Source organism: Vigna umbellata, chromosome 7, assembly GCF_029865625.1.
Source record: "Vigna umbellata cultivar VRB3 chromosome 7, Vumbellata_1.0, whole genome shotgun sequence".
Classification (NCBI taxonomy): domain Eukaryota; kingdom Viridiplantae; phylum Streptophyta; class Magnoliopsida; order Fabales; family Fabaceae; genus Vigna; species Vigna umbellata.
Window position 1 is genome coordinate 4,143,758 of NC_142171.1, and position 18,778 is coordinate 4,162,535.

The following is an 18,778-nucleotide window of genomic DNA, read 5'->3' on the forward strand; positions in this document are numbered from 1 at the left end:
CAGCTGCCTCGCCCGTTGTAGGCCCACATAGGTTATAAGTTATTTGGGTCAACTTCGTTGTGGGCTCACATAAGTTATAAGTTATTTGGGTCATATAGGCCGAATATATGGGCCTAATTATTATTCCTCATTATCACTCCGAGTAAAATTAACTATGTTATAAATGTAACTAATGTTAATTTACGTGGTAGAAAAAAAGGATTAAATTTATGTCTTCTCCTGTAACATTTATCTTTCAATAGATGTAAAAAACTAAAAGAACATATTGAAAAGTCCTTTTTATAATAATTAAGATACCTATTATTAAACAAGAATGTATTTTCTTATCAAGTATTATTTATAACATTATTTTCATTTGTATCATTTAGCCTGTTTGTTTCATGTGATAGAAACGATCTTATGGATGAAGAAAACATACAAATAAAAAAAATTCACATGAAAATCAAGATAAAATCAAAACATTTCCTTCCTATACTATAAATATATCCTAATAATTAATTTTATATACTATTATATTAAAATATAACATTTTCATATATGAAAATTTTAGAATAATTCTTTATTTACTTTTAAAAAAATTAATTTTAATTTATAACTTTAAAAATTTATATGTTACATTTAATTATTTTTAAACTTTTTAAATATGTCAACTTATTATTTAGTTAAGAAGAGATTAATATAACTTAATTAATGTATAGTATGGACCTAGTGAAACGATCACACGTTAAAAATAGAAACTAATAGGATAATTCTATAACATGTTGGTTCAGTAAAACTTTTGCTGAGACGGTGATCGAGGAAACTTCTCTTATTTTGTGGATTAGTTACTATTTTTAACGTAAAGATTCATAAACATTTCTCATCTGATTGTAGGCCGATCGATCGAGATATATAGTCCATTATTATTTAAATTCAAAAAGAAAATTAATACAAATTAATATGGTAATTGGGTGTAAGATATGATTAATAATTAGATTGATGGTAAATAAAAATCATTATAATTTGTATAGATAGATCATTCAAATAAGATAGTTAATTACTTTAGTTATTATATTTAAACATGAGTAAATTCTTTTTTACTTATGTATCGAAGTATTTTTTGTAAATATCAATCAAAAGGAATGAAACAAAAATAAACTAAGGATATGAAAAAAAAACTAAGAAGTCATAACTTGACAATGCTCAACAAAAAATAATCAATTATACAAGCTGATACTTTTAAGACGAACAATATTTCAATCAAATAAACATCTCCCTTCTGAAAAAACATGTATAAAAAAAGAAGGTTATTAAATAAATTAATTGTAAATTTTAATGAAATGGTAGAGAATAAAAATTAGAAGTAGGTGAGATATTACTCAGCGAAAAGAGGTTCCCTAGCTAATTGTGGCAAAGGTGGCATTGGCGTCCAAAATCCTTGTCCTATACTCATTGATTCCTCAACTTCTCATCTCTCTCAGTATTTTTGTCCCACCCATCAAATCATCTCTTAATAAGGCCCTACCATAGCTCACGGGTAAGAATGCAAATGGTATGGTCACAAGTATTATTTCCTCCCAACAGATTTATCATACACTTCAAAACTTTACTTCAAAATGAGTTCCTCCACAAATAATCAAATCTTTGTACAACTTCTGTTGAGTGTAGTATATTTAGTTTTACATTTCTATTTAACGTGTGACAGTTTGAACTTGTAATTATTCCTAGAACATGTCTCGTACTCCAAACAATTAAAACACATAACTTGGTGTCTGGCATCTGTAAGCACTGGAGAGCATAGTCACCATCACCAAAGCATCAGCAGAGGGACCAGGTGTGGCGAATACTGAATGGCCCAGATCTATTTAATCTATTTTATGATGATGGCAAAAATCAAAATAGAAAAAGCTAACGCTGCCTTCTTTATTAGTTAACTTTCCTAACACCTTTTTCCCAGATATCTCCATGATGATTCTTTTACCCAATTCACACACTGTCGAAGGTGCATCACACACCATCACTTACCACACCACAAACCACACATTCCGCAAGTAACATACAGACACCACCTTGCTGCATAAAGTTAACAGTGAAAAGGAGAAAAATAATAAAATTGGAAAATTCACATTCAGTGTAAGCTAAGCTACTGCAAGTACTTCTACCTTTTCTGCATCATTGGAACCAAGTACGTCTCTGCTTCTGTCACTCTTTTCCATAAGACAATTACATTCACGCACAGATAATGCCTTTCCCCCCTCTATTACATAAACTAACCATTTCTCAGCAAACTTCTAAATAACTATCATCCCTCTTTATCAAACTCCTTTTACATTTCTTCAGCAAAATCTTAAATATTAAAGACTTAATGAAATTCTATACATTTTAGTCAAACTTATTGTCACATCATGCTAATGAATCGGTAAAGAAATTCCTTTTTTTTTATGATTTACGTGGAAAGATTCTTAGTTAAAATTTAAAAAATATAAGAAGATGGAATACGTTACATTATGCAGAATCGGTTGTTATGATCCCAAAGCGTGGCTTCAGTTTTGTCATGATCACTAAATAAAAATGAAACTGGCAAAAACAAGTTTGTGATTGTGTTTACAACCTTGTCTTAACAAGAAGGCAGAGAGAAAAGTTTGGTGCTTAGCACTTTATGTGTATAAGAGACAACATCTGTCCCCTCATCACTAAGCATCATCACGCCAAACCACTCAGTCAATTACCAACTTGTTCAAATTACTACTGATTCTTCAGTTTTCTATTCACGGAAGCACTTCTGGAACTCTGTTGTAAGCACTTTTTTTTTTCTCTGCTACTTGGTTTTTCTTTCTTTTTTAATCTTTCATTTCAAATTTCACATTACAACTGTATTATAAAGGACAAGATAACATAAATGTTTTTCTTTTATTGCAAATCACGGACAATTTTTTGGTATGCAGTTTTTATTATTAATTAACTAAATATAGTAGCAACCTGGGTATGTCCTTTCCTAAATGAATGAGACTCGAATCCTTGTGAAAAAAGTAATTTTTAACTTTTGTCAAGGTCTTATTTTTGTTTTTTATTAATTTTAAAAAAGACCATTTCTCAAAATTCATTTTAGGCTTAAGAATACAATAGTGGGTCTCAGTTTTCAACTAAAAAAAACACTCAGTCAGTTTATAGAAAGAAGAACTAATACGTGGTTGGTTGGAGAGAGAGAGTAAAAATAGAAAGATGAATTTTTAAGTTGATTTGTCTGCAAGGAAAGAACTTTACTTACTTTATTTCTTGTTTCTTTTCATCTCTTCGCTATTCTTTTCTAGCAATGCAAAATCAACATTTATTTTATGTTTTATTCAGTTCAACTAATTCTTCAAATTTGTATCTATTCTATTCCTCTGATCTATAATGTTTTGGTTATGTTAGTGTTAGCTTTTGATATGATGATTCCACAGGCGTGTTTGTTTGCATGGTATTTGATTGTTGAGTGTCTCAGCGTTCTACCTGGTGCGGGCTGTGTTGAGCCCACATGAAAGCAAGAGCTACTATAATACCAGTGGTCCTCTCACACACTCCAAAGGGTAAAATAATTGAATACAGAATAACACATAGTAATTGACACGAAGCAAAAGGCATATGAATTTTCCTGCTATTACAATTACGTGTTAGACATGTACACATGGAGCTGTTATAAGTTTTTCTACCTTAACCGCGACCTTACAACCACCTGATCCACAATTTTTCTCTTCAATAATTAAAATAAATTGTGGTTTTTTTCTCTTAGTCCTTGCATTCTAGTTAATCTTCGTTCAATCTTCAACTTTCTACATAATAATAATCAAACTATTTCTTTTTTTTTTATTTTATATATATATATATATAGTAATGAATGTGATTTGATCAAATTCAAAATATAACTTTCTGGTCCGAGGACTATGCAATCACCTGTTAGAAACTACACCTATGGCTAGAATAGGATTTCCCATAGTGCAATTCTGTGCTAAAATAGATAAATTTGGTCATAAGACATGCTTTGGTGGGTAAAAAAATTGGACCCAATTACAAAACAAATAAAGTTAGAACACGCTTCAGTTAGGTTGCAAGACAAAAGAAAAACTAACATCAATACAAACTAGAATATCCATTTTCCAGTCTTTGCGTATCAAAAGAAAAAACTGGTCAGTTGCAAATAGTAGCTAAGATTGTATAACTGGATTCAATATTTAGTTATTGATCATCACTTACAAGATGCATTGGCCATAAATTTTTAAAATCGTGTTTTGTACATTTCGACAAGAGGATGAAACCAAGACTGATAAACATAGAAAGACAAACATCCTGATATTATTAATTGAATCTGTGGAAGGGTGAAATTGTTATTCGCAGCAAAGGAATGAAATTCTAAGACTACTGTTGGTTATAGGAAGAGTCAAATATTTCAATGGAGATACTACCAAATTGTCATGTGACATTAACATGAAAGACAACAGCTACCTCCTACCAAACAGAGCAAGTAAAAGCGTTAAGAACAAAAATCCTTTATCCACATGGCTGTACAATGCATTCGCTTTCATCATTGGGATAAAGACAAAACATTCTAAGAATTCGAGACATTCATTCAAGTACCTCAACCGCAGATGCTTCAAAATGATGCAAATCCCAGGATGTCCATTTCCTTATTCGTCAACAGGAGCAGGTAGATTTAGATCAATCAAGCATGGAACAACAGGAGCAGCTTGTTTGATCACCAAAGTGTTTTCTTCAGAACCACCAATGAAATGAGATCTTTTGTGTCCTCCCAAGGCTTGACCTGACCTGAAAATTTTGTAGCAGATTGGACACTCATGATCCCTGCTTTTCTTAGACTTCAACTTCTTCTTGGCCTTGCTGGTGGACTTCTTCCCATTGAGGGCCTTACTGTTATGAGAGCTGGGAGCAGGATAAGATTCTGTCTCTGAACTGTTTTCATGGCTCTCCTCAATGGAATAATCAAAAGAATCATAGTCCCTTTCACCCTCCAAAGACTCGTATTTCCAACCTTTTGTACTATTCTCATATACTTCATTGCCAAAACCATTTGCTATCTTCTTGCTAGAACCACCAACTGGATTGTTATCAAGAGAATAATCATAGTTGCTTCTCTTTCTGGAATCAAACTTCCTTGCAGTTCCATCTGTTCCATCATAATCCAACTCCTCCATCACTGACTTCTTCACCAAAGTTGCAGTGTATTTGCTTGACTTATCTCCCACTTTGGGCCACTTAAATTGATCATTGGAGACATCTGAGTCAACCATTTTGGTTTTGGGACCGTGTTTGAAATATCTAGAACCTGAATTATCAGAAGCACCAAACTCAACAGACTTTAACTTGATATCATTAACTCTAAACAACTTGTTGTCAACAAGATCATAAGCATTATTAGAGACAAAGTTATAATTACCATTGCTGACACCAATCCGAATATCAGGAGAGGATGATTTTGCTTCTAGAACAACTGAGTTGTTATCAGAACATTCGGCAACCGAAGCAAAACGACCCTTGAAGCTAGAATCTCTAGACAGCATCATCAAGCACCTAGCAACCTCTTCTTGCTCCTGCTCTACCTCTGAAACGGGTGAAGAGCCATTGGGCAACGGAACAGAATAAGAAGAAGGAGAAGAGGAAGGAAAAGGGTGATTGGAAAGGTTAATGGTCTTGACCCTCATTCTCTTGGATCTCCTTGGATGAGATGGAGGACAGGTCTCGGTGTCAGATTGACTGTCCATAACCAATTTCAGTTTCTTGTCACTGTCTTCAAACTTGATGGTTCTCTTCTCTTTATCGGAGTGACTAGCCATGTGACCACATAGAGCTTTCAGCGATGGGAAACCTTTCCCGCATTCTTTGCAGAACTTCTCCTTTTCATTGTTGGCACCGGCAACACCACTACCACAACCACGACGAGAGCCGGAATGCACAAACCTCATTGTTTTCTTGGGATTCTCTCTGAGGCCATAAATGGGGTTCCCGACAACATCTTCGCACCATAAATCTCTCTTCTTCTTGACACCATCCGACTTGATGAAGATGTCAGCATCAGCATTACTTCTTTCCTCAGTCATATGGGTCCTGATGTGACCCCCCAGAGACTTCCCACAAGGAAACCTCTTGCTGCAATACTTGCAAACATACTTCCTCTCCTCCATGGACTGACGTGACGTGAATCTGACGCAGAAACCAGATATACCCAACAAACTATGTCGCAAACCTCAAATCTGCAAGGACAACATAGCATTCAATCCATGATCATCACGTTTCCAGCCCCACCTAAAACGGTGAAAGAAGGAAAGAACAGAGAAGAGAAAGGGACAAAATTCAGATCACCAAGTTGCTTGCTTTTTAACCAGGTGGTGATGATGATTATCAGAAGAGAATCAAAATGGTCAGATGTGACAGTTCCATAAGTACAAGATCCAACCCACAAAAAGGGGAGAGACCCCTTAATTTCCGTTTCCCTATAGAATGCTCAAAATTTAAAGGGTATATGTAGTCACAAATAAAAATAAAAAGGGATCAAATTCGATGGTAGTTGTCACTAGCAGTGGCTTCCACCATAGTTATTCATTGTAATATGAGAGCTAATCAATCTACACTGTGATTTTGCTCTTTGGTTTTATGGTTTATCTTGTGTTGGGTGTAGTAGTTGGAGGAGAATTCCATGCATGCGAAAGAAAATAAATCAAATTAAATGAGAAAAGGAACTATAGGCTGCACGTGTAACTGTCTGAGAACCATTGGGAGTTCATTGAACGATCAAGATTTGTGGATTGTTTTGAGGATCTCTAGGCTTTGGTGCCACATATGACACACTAAAACTGAAACATCCAAACTATGTCTTAGATTGTCTTGCTTCTAAGCTCATACAGCTGAATTTGTCCCCTCCATTCAAAATCATATTTAATTGCATTTAACGTGTCTTTATTCCGATGCAAAGCCTTTCATACCTAGTTTTCCTCATAACTTCTTCAAATTGCATTTACTTACCTTTCATCTTTTCAGATCAAGTGGAGATTTGTTGTTGAACTTCTCTAGCTGTCCAATAAATTATTTCTTCATCTCACTCTCTATTGCTTTTTCTTTTTCTATCTTTGGATTCAAATTCAAATTCAAAGTCTGCATATATCTTCAACCAATTTATCATAGAACAAACATGTACTATATTACCATGTTAATTTATTGACACAAAAAGTTATACACTAACAATATAAATTAGTTAAATTAAAAAAAATGACAATATTTTGAAACTATCACACAATTACAAATTATCAATGATACATTTGTTAAAATTAATATGCATACCATAAAAATCGTATTGATGATTGAATTTTGACAAAGGTGCAACCTTTATGTTTTTATGCACTATTAAGTCCATGCCAATTTTGGAAAAAAAAGAAGAAAGAACTATTCTTTCCACATTGTATTTTCATTTATACCATCCACTTAGAAATTTGTTTTACAACTTTTCTTATGTACGTTTTTGCTTCTCGCATATTCATTAATATCTTTACTTTTTTTACTTTGAGAGTTGCAATATACTCTTCTCTCATTGTATAAAAATTACACTTTCCTTCCCTACAAATATTACAATCTCCATTTTTATGCTAAAAAGTTAAATATCTTTTTATTTGTCAAAGCATTAATGTTCACATTTTTCTCATTTTAAAAGTATTGAATTTTAGTCAATCTATTTTTAAATACTTGGTCCTAAATCCTTGTCCTCAACTTTACAGTGAACCTTAAGTAATTAACAAATATTATCTTTAAAATGAGAAATAACACCAATAATATGTAATAGAAGAAACATGTACAATATTGTACAATTTAATATATTAAGATGTTTTAAGAACTTATCTTATTAAAAAAAGATATACAAGTGTATACTAGCAAAATATATATTTCACAAATAGTTCTTTGTTAATAAATATCATCAATTTCGTATAATATGTTTTCATGTTTTCAACTATTTTATTTTATACTTTTCCACGCGTTATCTAAAAGAATTATTCTAAACAATCTTTTCAACTTAAAGTTAATTTTAGTAGTGTTCTAGTTAGGTTCAGAGGTTCCTCCATAAAACATTCTTGGTAGTACTGAAGACTGGATGGACGTTGACGACCGGATGGACGTTACTTGTTCTCCCTCCTCCTTCTCCAAGTCGGGCGGACGAACACCTGTCAAAGGCACTCGGACGCTCAAGTCAGTAAAATGACCGAACAGTTGGCACCGCAAATAAGGCATATGGTGTGCATAATGAGTATTCTGTCTAGAAATCATACATTGGACTCTTATTTATACTGATTGTAATGGGCTTTTACCTTTTGCTGGCCTAATGACGTTTCAATCACGTCTTAATCTTCATTAGGGGCTTTAATGAGCTATTATCGGCCAAGATGATCGGTCGGCCTGGATAATCGTTCGGGTGGTTGTCGGCCTGGATGATCGGCCTGGTGGATCGGCCTAGTGATTGGCCTGGATGGTAGGCCTGGTTGTGCCCAGGAGACTGTACGGTATATCAACCCCCAAGCCCGAGCATGATGTTGATTATGCGAAAGGGTTGTGCACATGCTACTCCTGATAAAGACGGGTTCTTCGATGGTTTCTGTTTCCGTCCTCACCATTCGTTGATCACGATAGGTGGTTGGAAAAATGGGTCTTGCCTTTGTCGGCTGAGTTGGATACGCTACTGATCCTTCAATTAGTCGCCATCCTACGGTGAGGCCGGTTGGGATTCCTTTGGTGAAGATCCACGGTCGCCGACCTATGGTGAGGCTGGCCGAGATTTCCATTGGTGAAGATCCACGGTCGCCGACCTATAGTGAGGTCGGTCGAGATTTCCTTTCATGAAGATCTACGATCGCCGACCTACGGTGAGGTCGGTTGGGATTTCCTTTGGTGAAGATCCACGGTCGCCAACCTATGGTGAGGTCAGCCGAGATTCCCTTTGGTGAAGATCCACGGTCGCCGACCTACGGTAGAGGCCAAATTTGGCTAAGTACCTGTGAGGCCATGGACGGCCGAGCAATTGAAGCCAAAGGGCTAAGTATTTGATGCCAAATTTTGGTTAAGTACCTGTGAGTCCATGGATGACCGAGCAGTTGAGGCCGAAGAACCGAGTATTTGATGCCAAATTTTGGCTAAGTACCTGTGAGACCATGGACGGTCGAGCAATTGAGGCAGAAGGGCCAAGTATTTGAAGCCAAATTTTGGCTAAGTACTTGTGAGACCATGAACGACCGAGCAGTTAAGGCCGAAGGGCTGAGTATTTGATGCCAAATTTTGGCTAAGTACTTGTGAGGCCATGGACGGTCGAGCAGTTGAGGCCGAAGGGCCGAGTATGTGATGCCAAATTTTGGCTAAGTACTTGTGACGCCATAGACGGCCGAGCAGTTGAGGTCGAATGGCCGGATGCTGGATGCCAAATTTGGCTAAGTACCTAAGGCCGAATGACCAAATGGTTGAGGTCGAAGACTTACCTTGGAGGCCGAATGGCCAAATTGTCGAGCCCAATTTTGGCTAAGAGGTTAAGGCCGATTGGCCAAGAGCTTGAGGCCGACTGGTTGAGAGCTTGAGGCCGAAGGGCCGGATGTTGGACGCTAAATTTGGCTAAGTACCTGAGGCCGAATGACCAAATGGTTGAGGTCAAAGACTTACCTTGGAGGCCGAATGGCCAAATTGTCAAGCCCAATTTTGGCTAAGAGCTTTAGGCCGACTGGCCGAGAGCTTGAGGCCGAAGGGCTGGATGCTGGATGCCAAATTTGGCTAAGAGGTTGAGGCCGAAAGGGCGAGAGCATGAGGCTGATTGGCCAAGAGCATGAGGCCGACTGGCCGAGGCCGAACGGATGAGTATGAACACTCGATGTCCTTTACAACACCACTCATCGGATGAACGTTGCTCGCTCTCCCTCCTCCTTCAAGCCGAGCGGACGAGCACCTGTCAAAGGCACTATGACGCTCAAGTCAGTAAAATGACCGAACGGTTGGCATAATGGTATGCATAATGAGTAGTCTATCTAGAAATCATATATCAGACTCTTATTTATACTAGTTGTAATGGACTTTTACCTTTTGTTGGCCTAATGACGACCCAATCACGCCTTAATCTTTCTTAGGGGTTTTAATGAGCTATTATCGGCCTGGATGATCGGTCGGGTGGTTGGTCGGCCTGGATGATCGGCCTGTGGTGTTAGCCGGGTGGTTGGTCGACCTGGTGGATCGGCCTAGTGATTGGCCTGAATGGTAGGCTTGGTGGTGCCTAGGAGACTGTACGGAAAATGTTCTGGTAGGGTATGAAGGTCCTTCGCTAAAACACTCTTGGTAGTACTGAAGACTGGATGGGCGTTGAAGACCGGATAATGCTCGCTCTCCCACCTCCTTCTCCATGCTAGGCGGACGGGCACCTGTCAAAGGCACTCCGACGCTCAAGTCAGTAAAATGACCGAATGTTTGGCACCACAAATAAGGCATATGGTGTGCATAATGAGTAGTCTGTCTAGAAATCATACCTAGGACTCTTATTTATACTTATTGTAATGGGTTTTTACATTTTGGCGGTCTAATGATGGCTTAATCACGCCTTAATCTTCATTAGGGGCTTTAATGAGCTATTATCGCCCTGGATAATCGGCCGGGTGGTTGGTCGGCTTGGATGATCGGCCTGTGGCACTGGCCTGATAGTTGGTCGATCTGGATGATCGACCAGGTGGTTGGTCGGTTTGGATGATCGACTTAATGGATCGGCCTAGTGATTGGCCTGGATGGTAGGCCTGGTGGTGCTCAAGAGACTGTACGATACAAGTAGTTTTTTATATTCTAAATAATTCAACTCATGAGCACAAAATATTGAGAAAATAAAAATTAATTTTTATTTTAAATATCATTTTAAAATGATTGAAAGAAATTATTATTTTGGTTATCGAAACTAAAATAACATTGAAAGTTAAGTGTAATATATTTTAAATATAATATATTTATTATTCAACATCTAAAAGTAATAATATATTTAAAACTTCATATTATTATGTGTTTAAATTGAGACTAATTTTGTTTTGATCCCTAATTTAAAAAATAAAATCTTTTAAAATAGAAGAAAATTATGATTCTCTCTAATCTCTAAATTTGTGGACTCAACTGAGTATTATAGATTAAGGTTTAGGATTTTATTTTATATTTAGGAATTGAACAATGCCAATAGTTTTTTTTTTTAACCAAAATTCACACATCTTGTTTGTAAGAATTGAGATTTTAGACGTTATTTATTTTATATGTGTATTATTATTTGGTGTAAGTGATAAAGTTTAGATGGTTAACTTTGAGTTTTGTTTTGAACTTTAACTTTAACTGTATTTAAGAAAATGGAGATGGTAAGTCATTTCATGGATGTCTTTATATAAAAGAACTGTCCTCTCTTTCTCTTTCTCTTGCTAGAAAAAATCATTAACACTTCATTCAATTTTCTTCAATTCTACAGCAATTAAAGGAAGATTTTTTTTTTTAAAAAAATCAAGGGTAAACTCTTTCCTTTTCATTTCTTTTGTATTTCAGGTTTTGGAAAATGCATAGGTTTTTCTTCATTTGAAAGTAACTTCTAAATTTAGGGTATATTTTGATGGTTAGTTTTGAGTTCCATATTCTTGCCTAATTCGCTCAACAAATCTAAAATGGTGCAAAGAATTGTGGTAATGTTAAAATAAATAGATTTGAGAAAATATGAAAATGAGAAATCTCCAGAAAAAATATTCTAAGGACAATTTCTTTAGTGAAAAATTAGAAACAAAAAACAATTTTACAAAAAGCTACTTAGTGGATACAAATTTGAGTCATAATTAAGTTTGGAAAAATGAGAGCAAGATACTTGTCCTCTCAAGCAAAAATGTGAACAAGAGGGAATTTTTCTTTTTCTGAATGATTCTTGCTTAAGATTTTCATTAAAATTATAAAACCTAATGGACTTATGCCTACCATCTTTTTTTACTTCTTTTTCCTTTTATTATAGCATTTATCCTTAATTTTTGTTTGATCAATTGAGAAAAATTACTCTTTCAACTAGTTTAGCTTTTGATTTTTGTTTTGCTGTGTTTATTTAAGTCTCTAAAATTTTTATGTTCTCCAACTGTTCCTTAACTATTTCTTCAACTGCAAGCTAATTTCAAGTAAAACAAACTATCTTTTGATAAAATAGTAGTAATAAGTTAGATTAGAGAAATTACTTGAAGGTGAATATATATATATATATATATATATATATATATATATATATATATATATATATATATATATATATATATATATATATATATATATATATATATATATATATATATATATATATATATATATATATATGGGATGTTTATACGTTTGCGAAACTATTATTATTATGAAATGTGGAATTGTTATGCTGGAATTGTTGGTGTGATAGAAATTTTGTGCATGTTAACCTATCAAGTTGGTGCATACCAATATCAATATTGAGTTTTGAATAGAGATTTATGAGTACATTTAGTTTTTTTTTAAGGTTTGATTGATATCGAGATGAGTTATGTAATTGAATGCTATGTTGAGTTTTGAAAAATCATTTTAAAATAAATGGATTAGAATTTGAGATCTAAACCATACAAATGTATTTCAGTGTTTTGAACTTGTTAAGGATGTATAAGATGCAAGAATGTATAAGATGCCATAATTTGGTAAATTTATAAAAATGATTGAAGTTATTGTATAATTTCCTTTATCTAATATTTTTTTAAGAGAGATCTTTATGATTCTAGTGAATAAGTGAAGCAGTTAAATCTCTAATTTTTGAAAAATTTTCATTTAAGTGAGGCACATTTTGCTAAGCAAAAATGAGAGTGCAAGTTTGGTTTTAGCATTAGGTGTGTTTTTCTCAAACAAAAATAGGAAAGAAAGCAATTCTTTTTCTTAAGGGTTTGTTTCACTCAAATGTGATTATCTTACTTATCATAGTGTTAAGTGATGTTATGATTTTGAATGATATTATATCAATTTAATTATTATTTAAATGTGTATGAAATGATGAATTTATGAAGTGAAATTCAATTAAGTCACATAAATTAAGTATAGAAACATATGAAACAAAAAAGATATAATTTTGTTTCACTAATGAATTATGTAGATTAAGACATTAAGTAATGATATATTGGATAAAAAAATTATAAATGTACAATTTTTGTTATATTGGATTTATCTTGACTTGTGAAGCCAAACAAAACCTTTCTTGTTCAAGTAAGTAGGTTAAATCTATCACGTTTGTAGATGAGAGACTTTTGTTTAAGGAAATCATTTTTCGCTCAATCATGCTAAAATCATTATTTGATCTCATATTAATTTTAATTATTTAATTAATTCTTAATTTTTATTTAGTTTAATTAAATCTTCGTATTTGTAAAAATTATCCAATTACATCAGTTTTGTTTGATTAGTATTAATATAGTGTTTGTTCATGTGTCAGTTTGTAATATTTTCAAACTTTTTACATAGACTTAAAAGCCTACAAACTTTTTTGTCACATAAAGTATTCAATTAATACTTAATATTACTTTATACTTTTACGTTATCCATCTACTTTTACTGAGAGTCAAATCTTTGCAAATAGACTTTTCCTCCATTTCTATCCAAGAAACCATGCTCCGCAGTCATTCTGCATTATAGGTTCAGATACTGAAGATCTTTCATCCACCTAAAGATGATAAAAGTATTCGTGTGTTAGTTGGTGTAAACAGATAAAATTTGTAATAAACATAATTAGCATCCACAATATTTATTAGCTATGTATAGCAAATAACAAATATTTTAATATTTATTTATAAAAAGGTTAGAGATAAGTATTATATTATTCATACTTGTACATATTTATTATTAGTGAAAAATTAAGATTAAAAATTATTTGTATTTTATTAAGTTAAATTTAATTAAAATTAAATTAAATTTATATTTTATTAGATTAAATTTAATTAAAATTTAATTTTAATTATATATATAATTTTATTTTAAAATTTATAAAATGTATATTTTTAAATATTTACAACTATTCAAATATACTCACAAATTTTAAAATATGCATAAATATTTAATTTTTTTAAACAAGTATATTGTAAATAATAAAACAAATAATAAGTGGAATTTTTTTCACTGTGAATAAAATAAAATAGACTGTCAGACCTAACCTATTAACATCCCTACATCCACCTTATAAACCTTGCATCAAATCGGTAAGAACATTAAATCTTTAATCATATAAAAGATTTAAATATTGTAACATTTAATTCACATAGTTAATAATAAATTTTATTTGTTTGTTTGTGGATAATAATCAACCTAGTTTATTAAATTGAATGTAGTTTTCATTGTTTAATCCAATTAAGTTCATGTTGTGCACCTGAAAGTCAATGATAGGAGAGTGGATTGATATCCTGCTAAAGTACCAAGCAGTCAATATCCTGGGCCTTTCTTCTTTACCCTTTTTATCAGTTAGAAATCATTTAAACAGTCAAATAATCAAAGGAAGAATATAGGTCACAGAGGTAACAAAATAGTAAGGAATTGAATTCTCATCCATCAAATGTACTCTTCTGTCTTATACATAACTTATCAAGATCAATTAAAATAAATAAATTGATTTCATGTACTGATATTACATACTTAAATTTTATTCTAGAAACAAAAGTCCACAAAATTAAATGATTTATACGCCGATAATAGATAAATAAAAATACAAGAAAAAATAATAGATTTTACAATAAATTAAGAATATACAAAAAGAATTAATAATTAACATATTAATAAATCAAACAATAAATTAAGAATATACAAAAAAAATTAATAATTAACATATTAATAAATCAAAAGCGTCTAACAGTAATTGATTAATACATTTAAGAATAAGTCAGTCGTTCACATAATAAGCAAAAGTATAAGTGAAAATGATATACAAAAAAAATATAGTTGCACAAACTCAATAATTAATAATTTTATTCATTAATGCAAACGGCAAAACTTGCGAGAATACGAGATAATATTCAAATTCAGTGGCTTTTTACAATATATCATACAATTTCTTTTTTGGAAGCGGTGAGGTGAACACAAAGTATGTACAAATTAACACAAAATGTGTACCTATACTCTCACCCTCACCGTCTTCTCTCTGGCATTAAAGAAAATAATAAAACAAAGAAATAAAGAATACAAGGCTATCCGTTTCAACCTTGGATCTGTATATTGCACCAAACCTCTCCACCACTATTAAGTAGCTCCTCCTGGTACTCTCAAATAACACGTCCGTAACTGCACCATCCTGATCCTGCCATGCGGGTACCATAAAAACTACCAAGAGCTAATTCCTCAGTCACTCAGTATTTTTATCAAGAGTGCCAAAAAACTCTTCAATCAAATTGGACGTAGGTAAGAAGTCTAAATCTGTACTTGGAGCCGGACATGTTGTGTAATCATGATACCAGTCTTTAGCAACACACGAATCCAACAAATAACCATGCTCCATTACGTTGCAGGACAAATCAAGTTTTCCTTGCACACGCGGACTCTGATCACATTTAAATCCCCTAGCTTGCAAAGCAGAGTTAGTATCACCAAAACCATGAGAATGGCACGACGCCATATTGGCATCGCACTCAAAGGACATACAGGAATCATCCTGGACATCAATGTCGTAATTAAGAATCCTAGCACACCCATCGACACGCTCATCAGGATTACTCGAAGCCTCAACCTGTGAGTTCTCCTTGCAATTTGATGATCTTTGATCAATCTCACTCTCTATCTCCATCGTGTTTCCCATATCACATCCAGTTAAACCAAGAACATTATCATCAGTTCCATCGTCACTGTTATCATCATCTTCATCAGAATAATTATCTTGGTTTTCTACGTTGACATCTTCATCACCAAAAGATTCTATGGCAGAATCATCTGAACTTTCAAAACAAAGAATTCCAGGGTTTCTTGTATTACATTCATCATCATCGCTATCAATATCCAAAAACCTGGACCTGTTCTGAGTGGCCCTCCTCTGCAGCATAAAAACATTAAAATAGTAGCTGACTATTTCCCTGCTGGTTCGAGAAGAAAAAGTGACTGACAAATGTTTCCAAAAGTTTCTACCCAATGATGCAGGATTGGTGTAGACAACCTCATGAAACATATCTTCTTCTTCTTCAGTCCAATGCTGTGCAACATCCTCTCCCATGTGACAAAATCCCAAGTTCACAAACTTCTCCTTCCCAAAAGTCTTCAACAAATTTTCACGTGCTTCCCTTACATGCTGTCTAACACATCTAATGGAGCCACTATCCAGGCAATTACACTCTTTCCTGCCTTGTCCACACTCATTAGGTGAAGAATAAGAGCCAGATTCATGCATTGAGAGCACAGAAGTCCCATCGAGTCTCTCCTTATCTTCATCAACAGTATTAGCTGATACTAAGCCAGAGGAGGGCCTGTCATGAATATATTTGCCCCTCCAAACAGGAATGGTAGCTTGGTGATTTGGACCAATGGGAACTGATTTTCTAGGTGAGCAATCAAAGCCCAAATAATCATCATCCAAAGGAACAAAAGCTTTCTGAGGAATATCAAATTCCAAACAATCTGACAAAGCAGATGATAATGATGTAGCCCCAGACCCGGTATCATCCTCGCCAGAATAACTGCTGAAATGACCGCTGGTTTGAACATTCTTGTCACCACCAGCATACGGAGATTCCTTAGCACCATTTATTTCGAGTGGATCATACCATTGAATATTGTAAAAGTCATCTTCACCACCGCCTATACCAAATGAAGAATATTCTTTATAACTCATCCACTATCAGACAGTTTTCAATCAGGTAAATTACAGCCTAAAATATGTTTAAAAAATATGAAAATAAATTAAAACAAAAGCATTTACCTGTAATAACAGTCTTTGCAAAGGCCTTATTAGGCGTAACAATATCATCTAATGAAACCGGTTCATTGTTGCTTTCAAAACGTTTTGCTTTGTTCAAAGAAAGATCCTCAAGTTCATTAGCCTCAAGACACCTCTTATACCCCATTCTGATTCTGCTATGCAGTAATCAAGGGTTCATATTAGAAAACAAATTTACCACAGAAATAAAGGCATTTCATGCACAAATGACATTGTATTCAGAGGGGAATGTTTGCACTTGTGCTCAGAGTATATATGTTGAGATGGAAAGAAAAATATATCACAATTGTTAGTATAAGATTTGTGAACATTAACCATCTACAAATATGTTCACCACAAAAGATTGAGAGAGAGAACTGTTCCAATTTGAAAGAAACAATAACTAAAGCTAATAAGGAATATGACGGAGCTAGAATTTCCATTGCTGTCACCTGCCGATAGGTGTATCAAGCTCAATACATATCTCTACTTACTTTTTTAATTTTATTAAAAAAACTTTAAGTAGTTACTAAAATAATATATATGATGGAAACCACCTGTCATAGCTTTTCAACACCAGCATAATGTTTCTTTAAACTTCGGCACAGAATTATATCCCATTTACAGGACAAAGCATCATGTGCTAAGCATTATAGTGAAATTACCACGCGAAAGGCACAGCAGCATATGAAAAGGAAACTTATGCACAAATTAAATGAAAACAATTGAATTTTAAGCCTAGGAAAATACATAACGACAATAAAGCAGGAATGAAACAAATCATTCTCACCTTGTTAATTCTTTCAAATTCAAACTCAAGACCACTGGACCACACAGCACTTGGGAGAACAGTTTAGGTTCAAACGAATCAAAAGCTTAATTGGATGCGGAATTGCACAGAAAACGTCGTCCCTTGATGCCAAAGAGCGTATCCCCCAATTAAATTTCACCAATTACAATAGCAACAGAATGTATTTCAAACCTAACCCTAGATTATTGGCTCGCTCCGAATATTATTAAATTGAAAACAATACGACCACTACAATTTCGTCGGGTATGAGAAGCAATCGAACCCCTCACGTAATTTAGAGAAAAACGCACCAGAAATTGAAATATCAGAAAACCCTAAAAATTGGCCGGTTCGAAACCCTAGACTCGTGAACAAGCCCAGAAATTATCTCGAATTGGGAGGAAATATCAAGCAAGTAAAAACAAAAACCAGTAGCTTTGGGGAATACACAAGGAAATACAGCGATCCTGTGACCTTAAAAAACCTAATCGAAACCCTAACCCTAGACCACGACAGGGATTGATAAAAGGGTCGCAATTTTGGAATCAAACGGAAGAAGATTTCGGGAATTAAACGAAATAGGGACTCGATTGAAGATTTAGAAGCAATAATTAAAAGGAAATGGAAGATCGAAAGGGAGAAGATCGAAGGAAGACGGCGACGAAGAGCGAGGTACGGTTCGTGCTTTTCATTACGACATGGTCGGATATGAATGTCGGGCTGAAATACTCTCTTGGGTTGGGCCTCCAACAACCGAGCCGCAAAAAATGCCCAGTATTAAAACTCTAATTACACCCCTTTTCATTAAGGAAAAAAGAAAAATTCAAAAGGTCAGAATTGTTTATAAAAATTAATTTAATTTAGATTTTCTTTTGGAAAACTTGATTAATTGGTGAAAACAATTATCTATATACTCAAGCAATAAGGTAATTAAAGTGGAGGGGAAGATTTGATTTTAACTCGGGGAAGATTTTCTTTGTGACATCCGGGCACTGACGAGGGCGGGGAGTGACGCCGGTGCAAGAGGCATGGTGCAGGGGGCACAGACAAGGAGCGGCTCC

General features: G+C 34.1%; 2 protein-coding genes across 2 annotated transcripts; both read right to left on the bottom strand.

Moving 5' to 3' along the window:
• Nucleotides 1-4,291: 4,291 nt before the first annotated feature.
• On the bottom strand, nt 4,292-6,747 carry LOC124829647 (uncharacterized). The gene is made up of 2 exons (XM_047303202.2): nt 5,411-6,747; nt 4,292-5,299 (listed from the first exon to the last, which is right to left on the bottom strand). The coding sequence occupies exons 1-2, from the start codon at nt 6,153-6,155 to the stop codon at nt 4,644-4,646; spliced, it is 1,401 nt and encodes a 466-aa protein (XP_047159158.1). The 5' UTR covers nt 6,156-6,747; the 3' UTR covers nt 4,292-4,643.
• An 8,275-nt stretch (nt 6,748-15,022) lies between these two features.
• Nucleotides 15,023-18,414, bottom strand: LOC124829648 (uncharacterized). Its single transcript, XM_047303203.2, has 3 exons — nt 17,718-18,414; nt 16,931-17,082; nt 15,023-16,809 (listed from the first exon to the last, which is right to left on the bottom strand). Exons 2-3 carry the CDS (start codon nt 17,073-17,075, stop codon nt 15,371-15,373), a joined length of 1,584 nt encoding a protein of 527 aa, XP_047159159.1. The 5' UTR covers nt 17,076-17,082; nt 17,718-18,414; the 3' UTR covers nt 15,023-15,370.
• Nucleotides 18,415-18,778: the final 364 nt, after the last annotated feature.